This window comes from Fringilla coelebs, assembly GCF_963513975.1.
Source record: "Fringilla coelebs genome assembly, chromosome: 28".
Lineage (NCBI taxonomy): Eukaryota > Metazoa > Chordata > Aves > Passeriformes > Fringillidae > Fringilla > Fringilla coelebs.
Genome location: NC_140054.1, coordinates 4,197,872 through 4,214,963, shown reverse-complemented (window position 1 = coordinate 4,214,963; position 17,092 = coordinate 4,197,872). Strand labels below are relative to the sequence as shown.

The 17,092-nt window shown below is 40.7% G+C and overlaps 1 protein-coding gene across 6 annotated transcripts in view; it reads left to right on the top strand.

The window, feature by feature from the left end:
- LOC311163580 (zinc finger MYM-type protein 4-like) overlaps window positions 1-17,092 on the top strand; it is a 37,244-nt gene that overhangs the window by 14,735 nt on the left and 5,417 nt on the right. For 4 of the 6 annotated variants that reach the window (XM_084222551.1, XM_084222550.1, XM_084222548.1 and 1 more), the window contains 21 exons: window positions 2,378-2,456; window positions 3,124-3,376; window positions 3,946-4,120; window positions 4,230-4,442; window positions 6,349-6,499; window positions 7,162-7,277; window positions 7,389-7,658; window positions 8,143-8,293; window positions 8,553-8,725; window positions 8,822-8,972; window positions 10,025-10,165; window positions 10,457-10,494; window positions 11,672-11,816; window positions 11,967-12,091; window positions 12,427-12,598; window positions 13,191-13,244; window positions 13,352-13,531; window positions 14,062-14,156; window positions 14,288-14,459; window positions 15,501-15,652; window positions 16,919-17,030. In XM_084222551.1, coding sequence (XP_084078677.1) covers window positions 2,378-2,456; window positions 3,124-3,376; window positions 3,946-4,120; window positions 4,230-4,442; window positions 6,349-6,499; window positions 7,162-7,277; window positions 7,389-7,658; window positions 8,143-8,293; window positions 8,553-8,725; window positions 8,822-8,972; window positions 10,025-10,165; window positions 10,457-10,494; window positions 11,672-11,816; window positions 11,967-12,091; window positions 12,427-12,598; window positions 13,191-13,244; window positions 13,352-13,531; window positions 14,062-14,156; window positions 14,288-14,459; window positions 15,501-15,652; window positions 16,919-17,030 — 3,118 coding nt within the window. Of the gene's footprint in view, window positions 1-732; window positions 913-2,377; window positions 2,457-3,123; window positions 3,377-3,945; window positions 4,121-4,229; window positions 4,443-6,348; window positions 6,500-7,161; window positions 7,278-7,388; window positions 7,659-8,142; window positions 8,294-8,552; window positions 8,726-8,821; window positions 8,973-10,024; window positions 10,166-10,456; window positions 10,495-11,671; window positions 11,817-11,966; window positions 12,092-12,426; window positions 12,599-13,190; window positions 13,245-13,351; window positions 13,532-14,061; window positions 14,157-14,287; window positions 14,460-15,500; window positions 15,653-16,918; window positions 17,031-17,092 lie in introns of all 6 variants that reach the window. The other 2 variants (XM_084222552.1, XM_084222549.1) reach the window with 2 other exon arrangements.

Genomic DNA, 17,092 nt, shown 5'->3' with positions numbered 1-17,092 from the left:
TAAATAACTTATGAGTGGTCACAATTAGAGATATGAATTAAGCAGCTATTGCTGCTGCTTCCTTTTCAAAAGCTTCCTTTGCAAGCACAGTAGTTTGTTCTTGTTTTAAATTAGCACTTTAAGGACTTAGCAAAATATTTAAGTACTTACACATCAGTGAAGTCAATTTAAGTATGTGTTTAAGTTACTTTCTCATTCAAGACTGACACTTTTTGTGATGATACAGGTAAAACTCAGTAATTGCAATCTGGAGAAGGTCTGACCTGTGGATTGAGCAGTGCTGGGGCCAGGGTTGCTGAGCCTCTGTGCCACTGGTTTGCTGTGTGACACCAGGGAAACAAGCTGTGCTGCAATTCCTGTCTCCTCACTGCTCATATCTAGGTTACATATCAGATTTTATATGTTAAAGATGTGCAAAACTTCCCAAAATGATGCATCCCTTTGTACCAACACAAAGTGTTGGTGTTCCTGTGCAGGTGTTAGTTTTTAGCATCAGTCTTTGTCCTTCTGCTGAACCTCCTCTGCTCTCTGGGCCTGTCTTCCCAGCACTTTTTCTTCTTTTCCCATAATACTCTCAATTTAATAAGTCAAATATTTGCAACTTCAGATTTTACTGTCCTTCTGATTTGTTCAGTCTCTGTGGGATTGTTTGGGTTTATTTTTCCTTGAACCTGTAGAATGTCAAACCACGTGTAGATTAGTTAAATCTGTCTCTTCTTTTGTCCTCCCAAGATGGCATCTGCTGTGTGGATTTGTGTGGAATGCAAGGCGAGATGTCTGTGGTTATCAAAGATCATATTAATAAGTAAAAATGAAGACTTGAAGAATTTAAATGTCAAATATCGTATGGTTCAAAAAATTCCTTCCTGGAGTAAAATCCTGTGATTATCAACTCTGCCTGATACTGGAAAAGTAGGAGAACTGAGTTCATTTTGTTTTGCTTTAGATTGGAATTACTATGGGGGGGATTTTATGGATTTTTTTTTTCAATATTTCCTGAAAGATAAGAGCATTTCTTGCTGTAACCAATAGTTGGAGCTGAAGGTTTTTGACTTTCAGCACTGTTAAGCTGCTGTGAAACTGCTTGATCATGCACAGTTGATGTCAGGATTTGCCTCCATTTCTTTTCCTACTCTTGACTAATGATACAATTACAGTTAAAGTGCTTAAAAAATGTATGTCTGCAAATGATTAATTTTAAAGTAATAATAATAAAAATGGTGCTTAAGAGTCTCATCACAGCATGCCCATACCCAGCTTTGAGCTTCTCAACCCAAGATTTGATTGTTTCAGTCTGATGGTTCACATGGTCAAGGAATACCACTGCCTGTCTCCTGGGAAACATCTTGAGAAGTAGTTTGCTTGTCTAGTATAGAAACTTCCAGTTTTCCCACAGGAGTGAGAGGAGTGCTCAGTTTGAGCACGTGCTCAGTGGAGGTTGTTGTGGGATTTTGGGAGCTGGCAGAAGCTGGGGGAGCATCTCACTGCCACTGGGAAGGGAGAGCTTCCTTTTGCTTAGTGATTCTGAATTGGTTTCCCTGGCAGCCAGGCAGCAACTGTGAATTTAGCTCAGTCATAACATGACATCATGCCTCACTACTCCCAAACCACTGTAAGTAGGCTAAATCTTATCATCTCTGTAGTTCCAAGAGATTATGTTATTCAGCCTATTAAGATTTCCATGTGGAGTGTTCCAAGCTGCTTTCTGGCTCAGATTTCTAGGGAGAGCAGGGGCAGGAAGTGTGCTGTCAGTGTGAATAGCTGCTGGGGACTAAGCCAGTCATTTAGAGCATGTCAGCTATTCCACCAGCAGCTGTCCAGGGATTTTCTCATCCTGTACCAAATGTGAGGTGATTCCCCTCGTGCTGGAGCTGGGACTGTGATGGTCTGGCCCTGGTGGTGCCAGCCTTGGTCTGCTGCAAAGCTTCACCTTAGGCTGCTCCTAGGTCCTAACTCCTAGTTAATACAGAGTGCTCCCCTACGAGGTCCCAGCTCTATTTCATTGCTGTCCTCCTTGATGTGAAGATAAAACTTCTTTCCCAGAACAGGGGCAAAAGCACTTCCAGCTGGAAAGTTGGAATGGAAAGCAAAGATTTCCTCAAGCTTTGGCTGAATTCTGAGGTGTCTTTGGGGTGCAGCTGGAGAGGGGGATGCACCAGGCAGCCCCACCTGTCCATTTGTGCCCCCTCAGGTGTGGTTTGCTGTGGAGCTCTGAGCAGGAGCTGTGTGTGGTGCTCACTTGTCACCCAGCCTTCAGAGCAGGCTTAGGACACCCACTCTTCCCTGAGGTTCAATGCAGCATTGTGAAAGAATGGAATCATGTAACCTGTTATTACATGTGTGTATTTGTTCTCCTTTTCCTTTCCCTTTGTTTTAGGAGTACGGCCAACAGCCAAAATCTCAGGAAGGGGAGCTGAAAATCAGTGCTGTATTTTCAGTCAGTGGCAATCCTCTTGGTAAGGAATAGGCAAGACTAATTTCATTTAAATGTGTAAAATGTGTCACCTTTGCAAAAAGTCTTGCAGGTCACTCTGCATTTCATTCGCTGTGTCTGATCCCAGTAGGAATGAAGAACTAGTTTGGAAATTGAGATTATAAAATAATTGTCCTTTTGAGGCATAGGAAAATTGAATGTGAAATGCATAGGAGAACTGAATGTGTTAAATAGTCTTAAGCTGTTTCCCTGTGAGAGTAGAGAGACCCTGGCCCAGGGTGCCCAGAGCAGCTGTGTCTGCCCCTGGATCCCTGGCAGTGTCCAAGGCCAGGTTGGACATTGGGGCTTGGAGCAACCTGGGATAGTGGAAGGCGTCCCTGCTTATGCCAGGGGGTGGGTGGAATGAGATGATCTTTAAAGTCCCTTCCCACCTAAACCATTCTGTGATTCCATGAAAGGGTTGTTAAAAGTGCATTCTCCATCTTCAGAGTAGTTATAAAAATCTGCTATGCAGAAAACCAGCACAGGGCATATATTTGTGGAGAGTTCATCTGCTCTTTGATTCTCCTCTAGACCCTGACAACCCAAATAAAGCCATGAGCCTTGAGCTTGCCCCTGCACATCAGTGAGTTCTTTGTAATGGATCTGTAACATTTACTCTGTGTTTTCTCTGTGTGGTTTTTTTTTAGTTCCACAGCTGTCATCAGGTTTCCAGCCTGCTGTGGCATCCTCTGGCATGAGTAAAATGCTACCCTCAGTTCCAAGCACAGCTGTTCGGGTTTCCTGTTCTGGCTGTAAAAAAATCCTGCAGAAGGGACAAACTGCCTACCAGAGGAAAGGCTCAACCCAGCTCTTCTGCTCCACACTGTGCCTCACTGGATACACCATTCCAGCTTCTCGCCCACCAGCTTCTACCAAGAAAACCTGCTCAAGCTGCTCAAAGTAGGACAGTGCTTTCATTTGTTCTACTAATAATTGATATTCAAGCAGATAATGAAAGGCTTCTGTTCTGTTCTTGTGCCCCTCGCTGTGTTGGTAGTGCTGCTCCTCTTATGCTTCCCTTCAAAAATTGGTGGCTGATGCTGTTCTTTGTTAATTGGTCTGTCTGCTTGCAGTTCCATTTCCTTAATTGGGTTTTACACATATATAGATTTAAAAGCCTCTGTGGTGCAGAATGCATCTTCTTTTTTTATTTAAATGAGCCACACATGAAAAACTGTTTCAAAAGGTGCAGCATCTGCCTGCCATTTCAAAATGTCATTGCACTCTCAAAATTACTAACCAGAGTACATTATCAAAAAGTGTTTTATGCATTATTTCTTCTAAAGAAAAATAGATTTATGAATCCCTAAAATGTAGTAAAACATGGGTAGTTAATGTATTCAAGGTTTCAATTAAATGATCCACCCTCTCCTGGAGAATGTTTAGTCTCCAGAATAAGCAAGAACAGCGAGTTGACATGAAACTCACATTAATCCTTTATCTCTGTGTTTGTTTTTCTTTTTCCATAGAGAAATTCTAAATCCAAAGGATGTAATCACTGCCCAGTTTGACAACACAGACTTCAGTAAGGATTTCTGCAGCCAGTCTTGTCTGTCCACATATGAACTGAAAAGGAAACCCATTGTCACTATCCACACCAACAGCATTTCCAGCAAGTGCAGCATGTGCCAGAAGAACGCAGTGGTAATTCCCAATTTCCTTGTTTAAATTTCTTTAGCTCAGCACAACTCGCTGTCTCAGAGATTCCCACACATATTCTTCCTGTCCTTGCTGAATATTTCTTTTCTTGCAGATCAGGCACGAGGTGAATTACCAGAACGTGGTGCACAAGCTCTGCAGCGACGCCTGTTTCTCCCAGTTCCGCTCGGCCAACAACCTGACCATGAACTGCTGTGAATATTGTGGGGGATACTGCTACAGTGGCTCTGGCCAGTGTCACATCCTGCAGATAGAGGGACAGTCCAAAAAGTTCTGCAGTTCCATATGTGTGACAGGTTACAAGCAGGTATATGTGATTGGACAAGGGGGAATGGATTCCCACTGCCAGAAGACAGGCTGAGATGGATATTGGGAAGAAATTCTTCTCTATGAGGGTGGGGAAGTCCTGGCACAGGGTGTCCAGAGAAGCTGTGGCTGCCCCTGGATCCCTGGAAGGGTCCAGGTTGGACATTGGGGCTTGGAGCAACCTGGGATAGTGGAAGGTGTCCCTGCCCATGGCAAGGGGTAGAACAGGATGGGCTTTAAGGTCCCTGCTAACCCAAAACATTCTGGGATTCCATGATTCTGTATTTGGACAAAATACTAAAAATAGAATCCATCTAATTTTTTATTAGATTTTAAGTGGTTTAAGAAACATCCAATTTACTGGTTAATTATTTCTGTTACTGTATTGGTCTAAGGTAACTGATTTTGTCATTTCAAGAATAACAGAATCATTAAAGTTGGAAAAGCCCTCCAAGATCATCAAATCCAACCTTCAACCAAATACCCAATGCCCACTAAACCATATCACAGTGTCACAGGTCAAAGTGGGTTTTGAACACTTCCAGAGATGATCATTTGCTGCTTAATCTTTGCCCAAATGTGTTGCTGTGATTTTTTCTCACCACTGGACCAGCTACCAAACAATTCCACAGTGGGACCCTCCAGCAGCAGCCTCCTGTGACTGTTTTCAGCCTTGAGATGCTCCTTAAAGAGTATTCTTTATTAAATTGTAGCCTTTAATTAAGTGGAAAAGAAAAGTAATAATTAGTTGATAATTATGATTTTAACTTTTAAACTTTTCATATTTATTTTTGATTATTGAAGACCTGAGCATTTAAGAGAACCTTAATTTATTATAATAGCTCAATTATTTTTGAATTATTTATTCTAATGCAATTACTGTAGGAAAAATTGCCCTCTGATAAAAGAATGGAACTTCATTTTATGACTTGACTCTGCTGCCCCATTATCCAGGCCACTTAGGTCAAGAAAGGCCTAATGAATTGAAAAAAAAAAAATTATGGTAAATGTATTTCATCCAGAAAATTGCCTTCACAATTAGTTGTCCTCTGAAACAAATCTGGAGATAAAATTAAATAAGCTGGAAACATTTTCATGCTGCTTTTATATCACACATCAAAACCCCATATGTGATAATTCTCTTGAAAATACAGTATGTTCAAAGCTTATAAGGTTAAGTCAAATCTATTTTTAATTGATTTTTAAACAGTGTTCAGCACAATTGTCAGGTACATTCTGATAGTTTCTGGAGGTTTGTGGGTGTTTTAAAATCCCTAAAAGCTTGTATTCTGTTCTGTCCTGTGAAGAGCTGGAATTGCTGGTGGTAGAACAAAGTGCATTTTTAAGGCTGTCATACTAAAATAATCTGGTGCACTTGTTCTCAAAGTTTTTTCCAAACTTAAAGACCTTAAAAAAATCTTAAATCACAGAAAATGTGTCTATGAAAATCTGGCTTTTTCCTGTGTCTCTCTTCTAAAGAAGTTTTTAGACCACACTCTGAAAACTGTGATTATTGCTAGAATAAGGATCTCTTTCCCATTTTGCTATCAAACATCATCAGGGAACCTTCTTCTCCCAGTTCCCTGTTTCCTCATCTCTTCAGTGGGAATATTGTTTATCTCCACAGCTGATTATTAAAAACCATAAACAAAATGTCAGCAAATGTTGGAAGTTGTCTGATACAAGGTGCTGATCTGTGCCAGTACCTGTAGGAGTGTTGGCAGTACCCAGACAGCCAAACCACAGCTCAGATCAATGAATCTGACCATCAAACACAGCTGTAAAACAAGTTCTATATCAAGCACCACCAGCAGGTTTTATAAATATTTTATATATTAGCAACAATTTCCAGGTTAATTGAAAAATGCCAAGTTTCAAATGAACAAGCAATTTCCCTGTTTCCACAGAAGTCAGCTAAAATTACACCCTGCACACTGTGTAAATCTCTGAGATCTTCAGCTGAGATGGTGGAGGGCACAAATAACTTGGGGAAGATGGAACTGTTTTGTTCTGTTAACTGTTTGTCAGCATACAGAGTAAAAATGGTCACTTCTTCAGGTAAGCTTATCCTTTTACTTCTATAGAAACTTCATTTCCTGTGGCTCCTATCCCAACTTTATTTGTCTTGAAAGTTAAGGCTGATATTCTTTTTTTGGGAGGGTGGGATGTGTTTTTTTTTAAAGGGAAGTGCTGAGATGGGAATGAAAGGGATTCTATTGTAGATAAATGCAGCAGTGACAGTACAGCTATTTCAGTTTTGGTTTTAGGGAACTCCACATGATAACCAATCTTAAATCTTTTTTTTTTTAATTTTTTTTTTTGCTCTTGCAAGTGCAGCTGGTGGGTTTTCCAGCTAGACAAACCTCTTGTGTGGACATGTGCCATCCCACTGCAGGGACTCTCCTGGCCCTTGTTCCCTGGGCTAATCAGCTTTATTACCTCTGCCCAATGTTGCATGGAGCTAGGCAAACATTTTCAGCTATTTTTCATGTGGAAATAGAGAAATGCTTACTGACATCCTAGGGATACTGGGAGATTAATTAAATTTCTGGCAAGCAACAGGCACAGCAGCTGCAGTGTCTGCTTCTGAATCTGTGGAAACATCGTCGTGGGCTTCTGTCTGTGCCTTGGCTCATCACTCAGACTCTGTTTTTGTAAAATTAGCTGCAATACAACTTGATGTTGCATAAATCACTTTTTCTTCTCTGTTTCACCCTCAGGTGTTCAAGTTCAGTGCAACAGCTGTAAAACCTCAGCAAACCCTCAGTATCACTTGGCTATGTCAGATGGGAGCATACGCAATTTTTGCAGCTACAATTGTGTAGTAGCTTTTCAGGTGTGACATCTAGGATTTCTTCTTAGCTGAATTAACAGAATTGCTGGTGGAAATACCCAGGTGCAAGATGGAACCCTGTAAAGTAAAGCCTGTCTATTTGTTTTCCCACAGAATCTGTTCAACAAGCCTACAGGACTGAACTCCTCGGTGGTGCCCCTGTCTCAGGGCCAGGTCATTGTGAGCATCTCCTCGGGGACAGTCTCAGCCACTGGCACCACCTCAACTGTGTCCCCCAGCTCCACGAGCACCCCAGCTGCAGCAGGGCTCCAGAGGTTGGCTGCCCAGTGCCAGCAGGTCACCTTTACCCGTTCTGTTGTGAAAATCAAGTGTCAGCACTGTAACAGATCGTTTGCCACCAAACCAGAACTGCTTGACTACAAGGTAATAAAGATCAGGGCTTTCCAAGCTCTTTTTTCACAACAGAAACCCCAAAAAATTGTAATTTATGTGGACTGATCTGTCAGTACTGCTTTTGTTGCTTGCATAGACCTGCTATGAAGGGTTTTGAAACTGATTTGATTTAACCAATATCAAATTAATACTGATACTATCTCTATGGTCTTAAAACCAGGAAAAAAACTCAAAAAAAAATCCCCAACCAGACAATTGCCTAAATAAACACATCCCTGTCTCTTGGACCCAGGGATGTACCTTTTAATCCAAGGACAAAAAACATTGGTGAAGGCTTTCTGCAAGAAATTTTGCTTTATTATAAAACTAAATGGGGAGAATCATCTGCCAGTGCTCTGTTGCTGATTTCTAAGGGTATAAATACTCTTCTGCGTTTCTATTAACAATTTAAATGTATTATCTGGGATGTGACTCATTCAAACACTGAAACCAAAACATTCTGGCTGTGTTGCAGGGTAAAATGTTCCAGTTCTGTGGGAAGACCTGCTGTGATGAGTATAAGAAGAAGGGCAATATGATGGCTTTGTGTGAATACTGCAGGTTTGAGAAAATTATCAAGGAGACAGTGAGAGTCTCAGGCATAGATAAAACATTCTGTAGTGAAGGTAAGAAAGGGCAAAACCCTGCCTCAAAGAAATAAGTCACAAGTGTTTTGCCTAAAAATTATCAGTAATACTAAAAAAAATTAATATTTTTAAGTTAGAAATCTGGTTTTTAGGTTTAGGAACACAGAACTCTGTTCACACTTTACATTTTAATGGTATGTTTTAATGAATTATTACAGATATCACTTAGGACAGGGATTAGGAGTGCTGAGGGATTATCATATTGGTACTAAAGAATGTTTTTGCTGTTTTCTTTTAGTTTGTAAACTGCTCTATAAACACGACTTGTCTAAGCGCTGGGGAAACCACTGTAAAATGTGCAGTTACTGTTTACAAACCTCCCCCAAACTGGTCCAGAATCACTTTGGGGGAAAAACAGAGGAATTTTGCTCAGAGGAGTGCATGTCTAAATTCACTGTTTTGTTTTACCAGGTAAGATTTATTCTCACATCCTCTAGGTTTTTATACCTATTCCCCTTGTTGGTGTTTCCAAATGTGTTCAATTTCTCCCTCACTTTGTTTTTCTAGATGGCAAAGTGTGATGGTTGTAAGAGACAAGGTAAACTCAACGAGTCCATAAAATGGCAAGGGGAGATGAAGCATTTTTGCAATCTGCTTTGTATTCTGTTGTTTTGTAAACAGCAAGGTGCTCCTGACCCTCCACTCCCAAACAACACAGGTAAAGCAGCCTGGGGATGGTGTTACCTTTTGATGTGTGGGGTGGTGAGATGGATGTTTATCTGCAGATTCACTTCAGTGAACTCTTTAAGATCTGTCTTCTCCTGGGGAGCTTTTCTGTTGCTGTTGAGTGGGCTCTGGTTTAGATCACTCTTACTTGAGACCATTTCAAACTTCTGTAGGTGTGAAATGCAATTGCTTTGTGTACCAAACAAATTTTAAAGAAGATGAAGCAAAAGCTCTTGCTTTCAGTCACTTTCATGAAACAAAAACCTGTTTCATTGGGGTAAAATCTACTGATATTTAGTACAGGCATGTTAAATATCTAGCCTGTCTTCATAACACCAAGAAGATATGGTAGAATGTTAATATTCTTTTAACAACCAAGTGGTAAAATTAGTAGACTGAATGTTTTTAAATACAGACTCCTATATATGCCCTTAAACCAGCCACTTCTGTGCAGTCTGTAGGCATATGAAGACTTCCCCTTTCTGTGTCATTAAGTGCTGATTCTTGGGAAGTGTCAGTCCCAGGGTGTACAAGTGCTGTAGCTGTTTCCTTGAGCAGGTAGAAGGAGGGTAAGAATGAAGCCCACAGGAATAGGAACTATGAGTTTCTGTAGGGAATGAGACACAAAGAGATGAAAGGCCTTCAAGGACAGGAAGAGAAAGGGAAACAAAAGGCAGGAATATCACTGATCCTAAAGAAGGGCATCATTTCCCACTGAGTGGCTGCAAGAGTAGGATACCCAAAACCAATAAAATATTAACTGGAAGATTTTAGTGTGCTCCAGAACCATGGTGCACATTGCTTCAATTCAGTGCAATCTGCTTCTTACATTGGTGGGAGCTCTTTTCCCTTCTTGCTTGATTTGCCTGTGGAACTAGCTCCTGTTTAAACTGAAATGCTGCAACTTGACACCTACATCCCCTTCTCACACAGCAGCCTCTTTCATCTGGAGACAGATCAGAAGGGTGGGTGTTGTTTCAGAAATGCTTTTTTTCTCAATTATCTTACTGCTTATTCTCATTTTCTTCTGTCCACTGTGTCCAGCAAACCTTTCCATGGCACCAGCCTCCTCCTCAGGCCCTCCTTCTTTAAGAAAGGACTCAACCCCTGTCATAGCAAACGTGGTGTCCCTTGCAAGCACCCCAGCTGCCCAGCCTACTGTTAACTCCAACAATGTTTTACAGGGTAAGGCAGCTGAATACCATGCCTGTACTTTTACATCTCTATTCCTGAACATTTATATTTGCTCAGGGATTTTACTGAGAACAACGGCCACTTCTTCATTATGCTTCACATCAGTGCAGATGATTGCTTTTGTCCTTCCTTTATCTAGGGATAAATGATGACTTAAAATTATGTACATACATCAGGGAATGAGTTTTAATTGGAATTCTTTTTCTTGACCTTGGCAGAATATGGATTATTGTTCTTGATGATAAGTAGACATGTTATCGTATGGTTTTTTTTCCTTCACAGGTGCAGTCCCTACTGTGACAGCAAAAACAATAGGAGATGTAAGTTTTACAAGAGAATTTTTTCAGTTTTGCCCAGATTGTATCAATAACAAGCATCCAAGAGTTTGGCAGTATCATTTTGTAACTAATTTTTGATGAAGATTTAAAATTCATCCAGCTTGCAGATGCTTTTTAAAAAATGGATAGAACTTAGATGGTACAAAAGTCTTGTGTCCACTGACAGATTGGATGTTTTAAGGCAAAACTTGTCAGATTGTAGCTCTTGAGGTGTCTGTGGTTCCCAAGTAATTCATGTGTGGTTTCTGCACTTGAGGCTGCCTTTTGTGCCCAGAAGTGGGATAGGATAGCAAAAGGACCAGCCTGGGCTGCTGGGACTGGCATGACCAAGCTCCTACAGCTTCATTTTCCTTCCCCACTCCCTGGCAGTGTGGTGGCAGAGCTGTGGGGAGCCAGTCACCACTTATCTGGGGATAACTCAGAGAGTTCATGTTCCTGAGCTCTTTGAGCTTGTGGTATAACATCTCACAACTCTCCTAAAATACAGAGATGCTTTTATGTAGCTTTAGGTTCTGGAAGACTGACAGCTCTGCTTTTAGCTGGAGTGTCACTTATGAATTAGAGTATGAATTTTCCCTCTTGAAATAGATCCTGTTATTTGAATGCATGACTGAAAATTACAGCTAGCAGGACATTAGTACAAGCATGAATAGTCAGTCTGTGTGTATCAGGAAATGATCCTGCTGCTGCCAGCATTGCTGTTCATTTTTGCATTTATTTGTTTTCAGTGGTTTCACATTGGTTTACTCAATTTTATCAGTGTCTGTATCAGGCAGACTTTTAGTCATCAAAAGTATCTTAACATAATTCCTCTTTATGTCTCTGCCATCAGTAAAATTCCAAGGTCAAAAGTTTATAGCAGTTATTTGATGACAGAAACCAAATATTCTTGCAGATTTGTTCACTGCACTGTTAACAAAATGAGCTTTATTAGCAAAATTAGCTTTAAACAACATTATTGTTAGATCAAATTAAATTAAGATGGAGACCAGAAAGCACCAAATAAGCAAGCTCATTTTGCAGTAGTTTTTAAATCATCATTTTTATCAGCAAATACAGTTTTAAATTGTTCAGCTTCCCCTAGTATAGAACAAACTCTAATCTTATGTCATCTTTCAAACCAATACTGACTTGACCCTCATTTGTGTTTTCCAAACAGGCAAGTACCCAGACAGATGCCCTAAAGCTCCCATCATCAAAACCACCCAGGCTTCTGAAAAACAAAGCTTTATTGTGTAAGCCAATCACCCAGACTAAGGCCACCTCGTGCAAACCTCACACACAAAACAAAGAATGCCAGACAGGTGAGTGTCTGACCTCCTGCCCCTGTTGGAATTGTCTGTACTGCAGTTGAGAGAGTATTTTTGAATGTATTATTAAACCTTGACTAGTTTTTGGGTGGTTGTATGGTATTTTCCTACAATTTTTGCTCTGTTCTGTTTTTGTTATTACAGAAGGAGAAGAAGCACCTGCTCAACCCCAGATCATTGTGGTACCTGTTCCTGTACCAGTGTTTGTGCCAGTGCCCCTCCACCTCTACACCCAGTACACACCAGTTCCCCTGGGAATGCCAGTACCTGTAAGTTATGCTGCAGTTCACTACAGAAGGCAGGGGTTGGCAGGCTTGTTTTGCATCCAGCACTGTGTCACTGGCTGCTGTGTCTGCTCATGCAAGTGGGATTTGGAGTCCTTGATGCCATTTCCCTCCTTACTGCATCATATTTGGTTAAACATTATCACACGAAACTACCTAATTTTAGGGAGAGTACAGAGCTGTGCAGTCTGGAGTTATTTTTAACTTCATTTTAGCAATCCTAAAATATACATAAGGTTAAATGGGAGGGATCTCCCTAGTGTATTTGCTGTTTCACTTTCCCCCTAAGTATGTTCTGACATTTTCCACATGTTCCATAGGTACCAGTTCCCATGCTCATCCCAACCACCCCGGATAATGCTGATAAGATCATTGAAAACATTCAGGAAAACAAAGAAAAGGTTTCCATGAATCCATTTGAAGCTGATCTCCTTCAGATGGCAGAAATGATTGCAGAAGATGCAGAGAGAGAAAAAACACACTCTCATGGTGGTAGGTGGTGGTTTTAAAAATGATGGGAAATGCAGTGAGGTGAAGGTCTTCTCACCACAGAAATTTCCCTTTCCCTGATTCTGCAGGCTGATTTACTTGTGGTGACAGGGACAGGTTACCAGAGATAGAAACTTCCAGATCAGTACATCATGTGTTAGAAGGAAGAGACAAAATCAAGAAGACAGAGCAGCTGCCTTAAAAGAAAATTTTCCTATCAAGCTTTTTATGGAGGATTCTTGAAGGGTGAGGCAGGTCAGAGTTTGTTGGAGAGCAACCAATCCATGTAATGAAAGTGAAACAAGCTGGAAAGAGATAAACAAAATATCCTACTGGTCTACAGATGTCTTAAACAAGAAACAGGGAGGGATGGAAGCCTTTGGAAAAGCAAACCTACATTAGTTGGGATTTCTGTTTCCCCTGCAATAGAATGACCAAGGTAGAAAGCTGCCAGGAGAGCTCCTAGGAGGAGAAGGCACAGCATGTGTGTTCATGTTATGACTTAATACGTAGATTTTTGCTGTTCAAAGTATTTTATATTAGTTGTGCAAACTGTCAGTCATGTGTAGATACAGATTTCCTTCTTTTTCTAAAGGATCTCAAACATCTGAGCACGAGCTCTTCCTGGACCCCAAGATATTTGAGAAAGGTCAGTCAGATTTCTTGATTTTACAAATGGATTTTGATCCTGCTGCATCTTTTCTTGCAAACTCCTGGTTCTGCCTTTCCTGTAGCACATGGTCCCTCTCGTTGCAGACCAGGGCAGCACGTACAGTGGAGATCTGGAATCAGAAGCAGTGTCCACTCCACACAGCTGGGAGGAGGAGTTGAATCACTACACCTTACGATCCAATGCCCTGCCAGAGCCTGATCCAGAACTCAAGCAGTTCTCCAAAGGTGATGTGGAACAGGATCTGGAGGCAGATTTCCCATCAGGTCGGTGTCATGTGAAGAAAAACTCATTGTTCTATAAAAGCACACACAATTTTCTGCCTGAACATTGTCCCAGCAGCCTGCTTGTGCATTTTCATGTAGTGACAGTGGATGTTTAAAGCTGCAGTAGTTGATCACATCTACAAAATATTATTATTTTTAGAATATTACTGCTGTCTTTAAAGACAGCACTCTGCAGAACCCCTGACAGGAGTAGCAAGAAGTTCTGGCTTATCTCCTTTGAATTCATCATTTCTGTGTCCCTGGGTGTAATCCATGTGGAGTGGTTGCTAAGATATTTGCCTGAATAAATACACCCACTGTTTTGGGGGCTTTTTTGTCCTACTGAGAATTTACTATCTTTATACAGCAAGTGCACAGATTGCTAAATTAGTCAAATGTCAGGATTATTTGAATATACAGGTGTGATTGTCAGCTGTAAGGTGTTCCATAGTATCTCAGTGACAGTGACACTTCTACCTGGGCTGCTAAATCATGTGATTAAACTCTTCATGGTGTTGATTTGACTCCAGACTCATTTGACCCTCTCAGTAAAGGACCGGGTTTGCATTCACGTTCACGGGCAAGACGGAGACACAGGGATGGCTTCCCACAGCCAAAAAGAAGGGTAAGGAAATACTTCTGGAGCACAAACCCCTTCCATTTTGAAATGTCCACACTATGTGCCCTAATTTAACCATCCATGGATGAGGAGCTGATGAAATGCTGCTTTGTTTGGATGTCTTTGCTTGCCTGCAGGGACGGAAGAAGTCTGTAGTTGCTGTGGAGCCCCGGAGTCTGATGCAGGGCTCCTACCCTGGCTGCTCTGTTTCTGGGATGACCCTAAAATATATGTATGGGGTAAATGCCTGGAAGAACTGGGTCCAATGGAAAAATGCACAGGAGGAACAAGGGGACCTGAAGTTTTCAGGTAAATTTGTCTCTCAAGTGGCAGCAGAAATACTTAGTTGAAGAGCACTTGGCTTGATTAATTGTTCAGGTGAAAATTAGGATTAGATACCACTGGGTTTTGCAATGCCTGTTAGTAGAAAACAGATTTTATAGAATTCTGTCTTGCATCTTTCCATGCATTTAAAAATCAGAGCTATTACATTCTTAATTGATCTGTTTCCTTTAAAAAAAGTCTCTAAAGCATTAGAAATCAGGACTGTGATAAGTAAGACTTGCAAAGGGAAAAGTTCTAGTTAGGATAAGATCTGCTTGTTCATCTCTTACTTGGAATTTTTGTTGTCACTCCATGAGAACAGCTGGGGTTTATTTCCCAGAAGAGTATTCTCATGAGTTACTATGTTTTCTTCTTGAGGCCAAAGAAATAAGAAAAATAATATTACAGTCATTTCCAGGAAACTGCGCCCACTCCCAGAAAGATTCCCTGCTATTCCCAAGCAGGCATTTCTGAGGTGTGCAGCAGCCAAGCCTGGTAATTTCATTGCAGATCATTTGATCGATCAATTCCTGGTTCTGCTGCTTCCCTTTCCAAACCCCCTGCATGTCCCACTGAACTCCTTCTTCCTTTAAGTGGGATATCCTGCACTCAACTCATGGCCAGAAATACTCAGAATCTTTCTCTGACTCTGGTGAGTCTCTCATTCCCCTGAGTCCAGCTGGAGGGGTGAAACCCATTTATCAGCCTCGAGCTCATTGCAGCCATTGCTGTCCCACATTTTGAGTTCAGCAGATTCCCAAACATTTCCATGTGTGGGCTCTAAATTCCTGCAGCCTCAGCATTCATTGTAACATTTACACTGATTGCACATGCAGCTGGTCTGAGTTTTATTGGCCAAATCATTCAGTTCTCAGCCAACAGATAAGAAGGAGTTCACCATTTAATCATACAGGGTAACTCATATATGAGACAGGAATTTAGGAGTTCTGCCTACATGAAATAATAAGGGAAGTGGGAAGATTTAATGTGCTGAATTAATTTTTCTAATCATTTCCTTGATCCCAGTTCATCCTGTGAAGCTCAAGGAGGACATTCTCTCATGCACATTTGCTGAGCTCAGTTTTGGCTTGTGCCAGTTTATTCAAGAGGTGCGGAGACCAAACGGAGAAAAATACGACCCTGACAGCATCTTATACTTGTGCCTTGGAATTCAGCAGGTAACTCTGGGACTTGGGGCACTGCTGAGAACATGCAGAACTGCTCTGGTCACTTATGGGACATCCACAGTCCCACAGAGCAGCCTGGGTTTTATAGAGGAGGCAAGAATGTCTCTTTTTTGCGTTTCATTTTTTGCCTCAGTCCTATGTAGGACCCATTTTTCTGGATTTTCTTATGGTCACAGTGACCAAGTTCTTCTGTCCTTTTATAGGAGCGTGATGTTGGGGCTGAGTGTTTCTACCTAGACATAAGTACTTGGATTTGGAACTTTTTGGATCATTTTTCATGTTTAGGAAAGATTTGTTCCTCAAAAATCCTTGTTTTAAGATGGAATGGTTTAGATCTAAAATAATTGCATAGTGCTCTTCCAGTATATAACTTTATGTGGAAGAGGTTGCCTAGGAAGGATTCTCAGTGACAAGACAGTACCTGTTGTGTTGGCAATATTTACAAAGAAAACACACCAGGAATAACTGCATTGTAATTAGAAAATACTAAGAATAATGTAATAAGTCCTTATTATCAGCTTTGCAACAATAGCAGTACAAACTTAGAATAATGCTAATTTGTGTTTAAAACTCCATGTTCAGTACATTTCTGTTTCCTTTAGAACAGCCTGCTTGATCCTGTTCTGAAACAGTCATTTTGAGATACAGAATCAAACCTATTTAATTAGACATGGAATTATCTATTTTTTTTTTCCTTACTATGCTTGGACAAAGTGTAGAAAGAGTTAAAATTCAAAGTGCCATTGATAAGTTCTCAGAGTATCAGGGATTTTTGTGTCACAGTTTTGACTTATTTATTGATACAAGCTCCTTTTAGAAAAAATTTTTAACCTGCTCCTTGACAGTTTAAGGAACTTTTCTTCCTTGGTGCTGCAAGTTGAGCAATTTCAGCAGCCCATCTCTCTTGTCAGGAGATATTAACATGTAAAGTTCATTTCAATAGAAAAGTTCTCTATAACTATTCTGGTTTTTACAGGCAGACTCTTTCAAAAATATTAAGAGGAAGATGATTTTGCAGAAAACAGATTTAGAGCTTGAAATATTAACCACAGTTCCTGCTGAGATCTCTCCTTTCAAATGGAGTGGTCCAGTCCCTGCAGAAAATTTGATTTGCTGTTTCACTGGGGATTTCACCAAAGTGTTTGGCCCCATAAGCCACTGGGACATAAGAAAGGAAAAGGATTTGATGTGCTGTATCTTCTCTACAATGTTATATAATCACAAACTATTTTTCTTCCTGTTTTTTTTCTCTTGTAGTACCTGTTTGAGAATGGTAGAATAGATAACATTTTCACTGAGCCCTATTCCAGGTTTATGATTGAACTTACAAAACTTTTGAAAATCTGGGAACCTACAATTCTTCCAAATGGTAGGACAATTCTTTTGGTTTATGTAGCTGCATGACAAAGATGTATCATAAATTAATGTTTT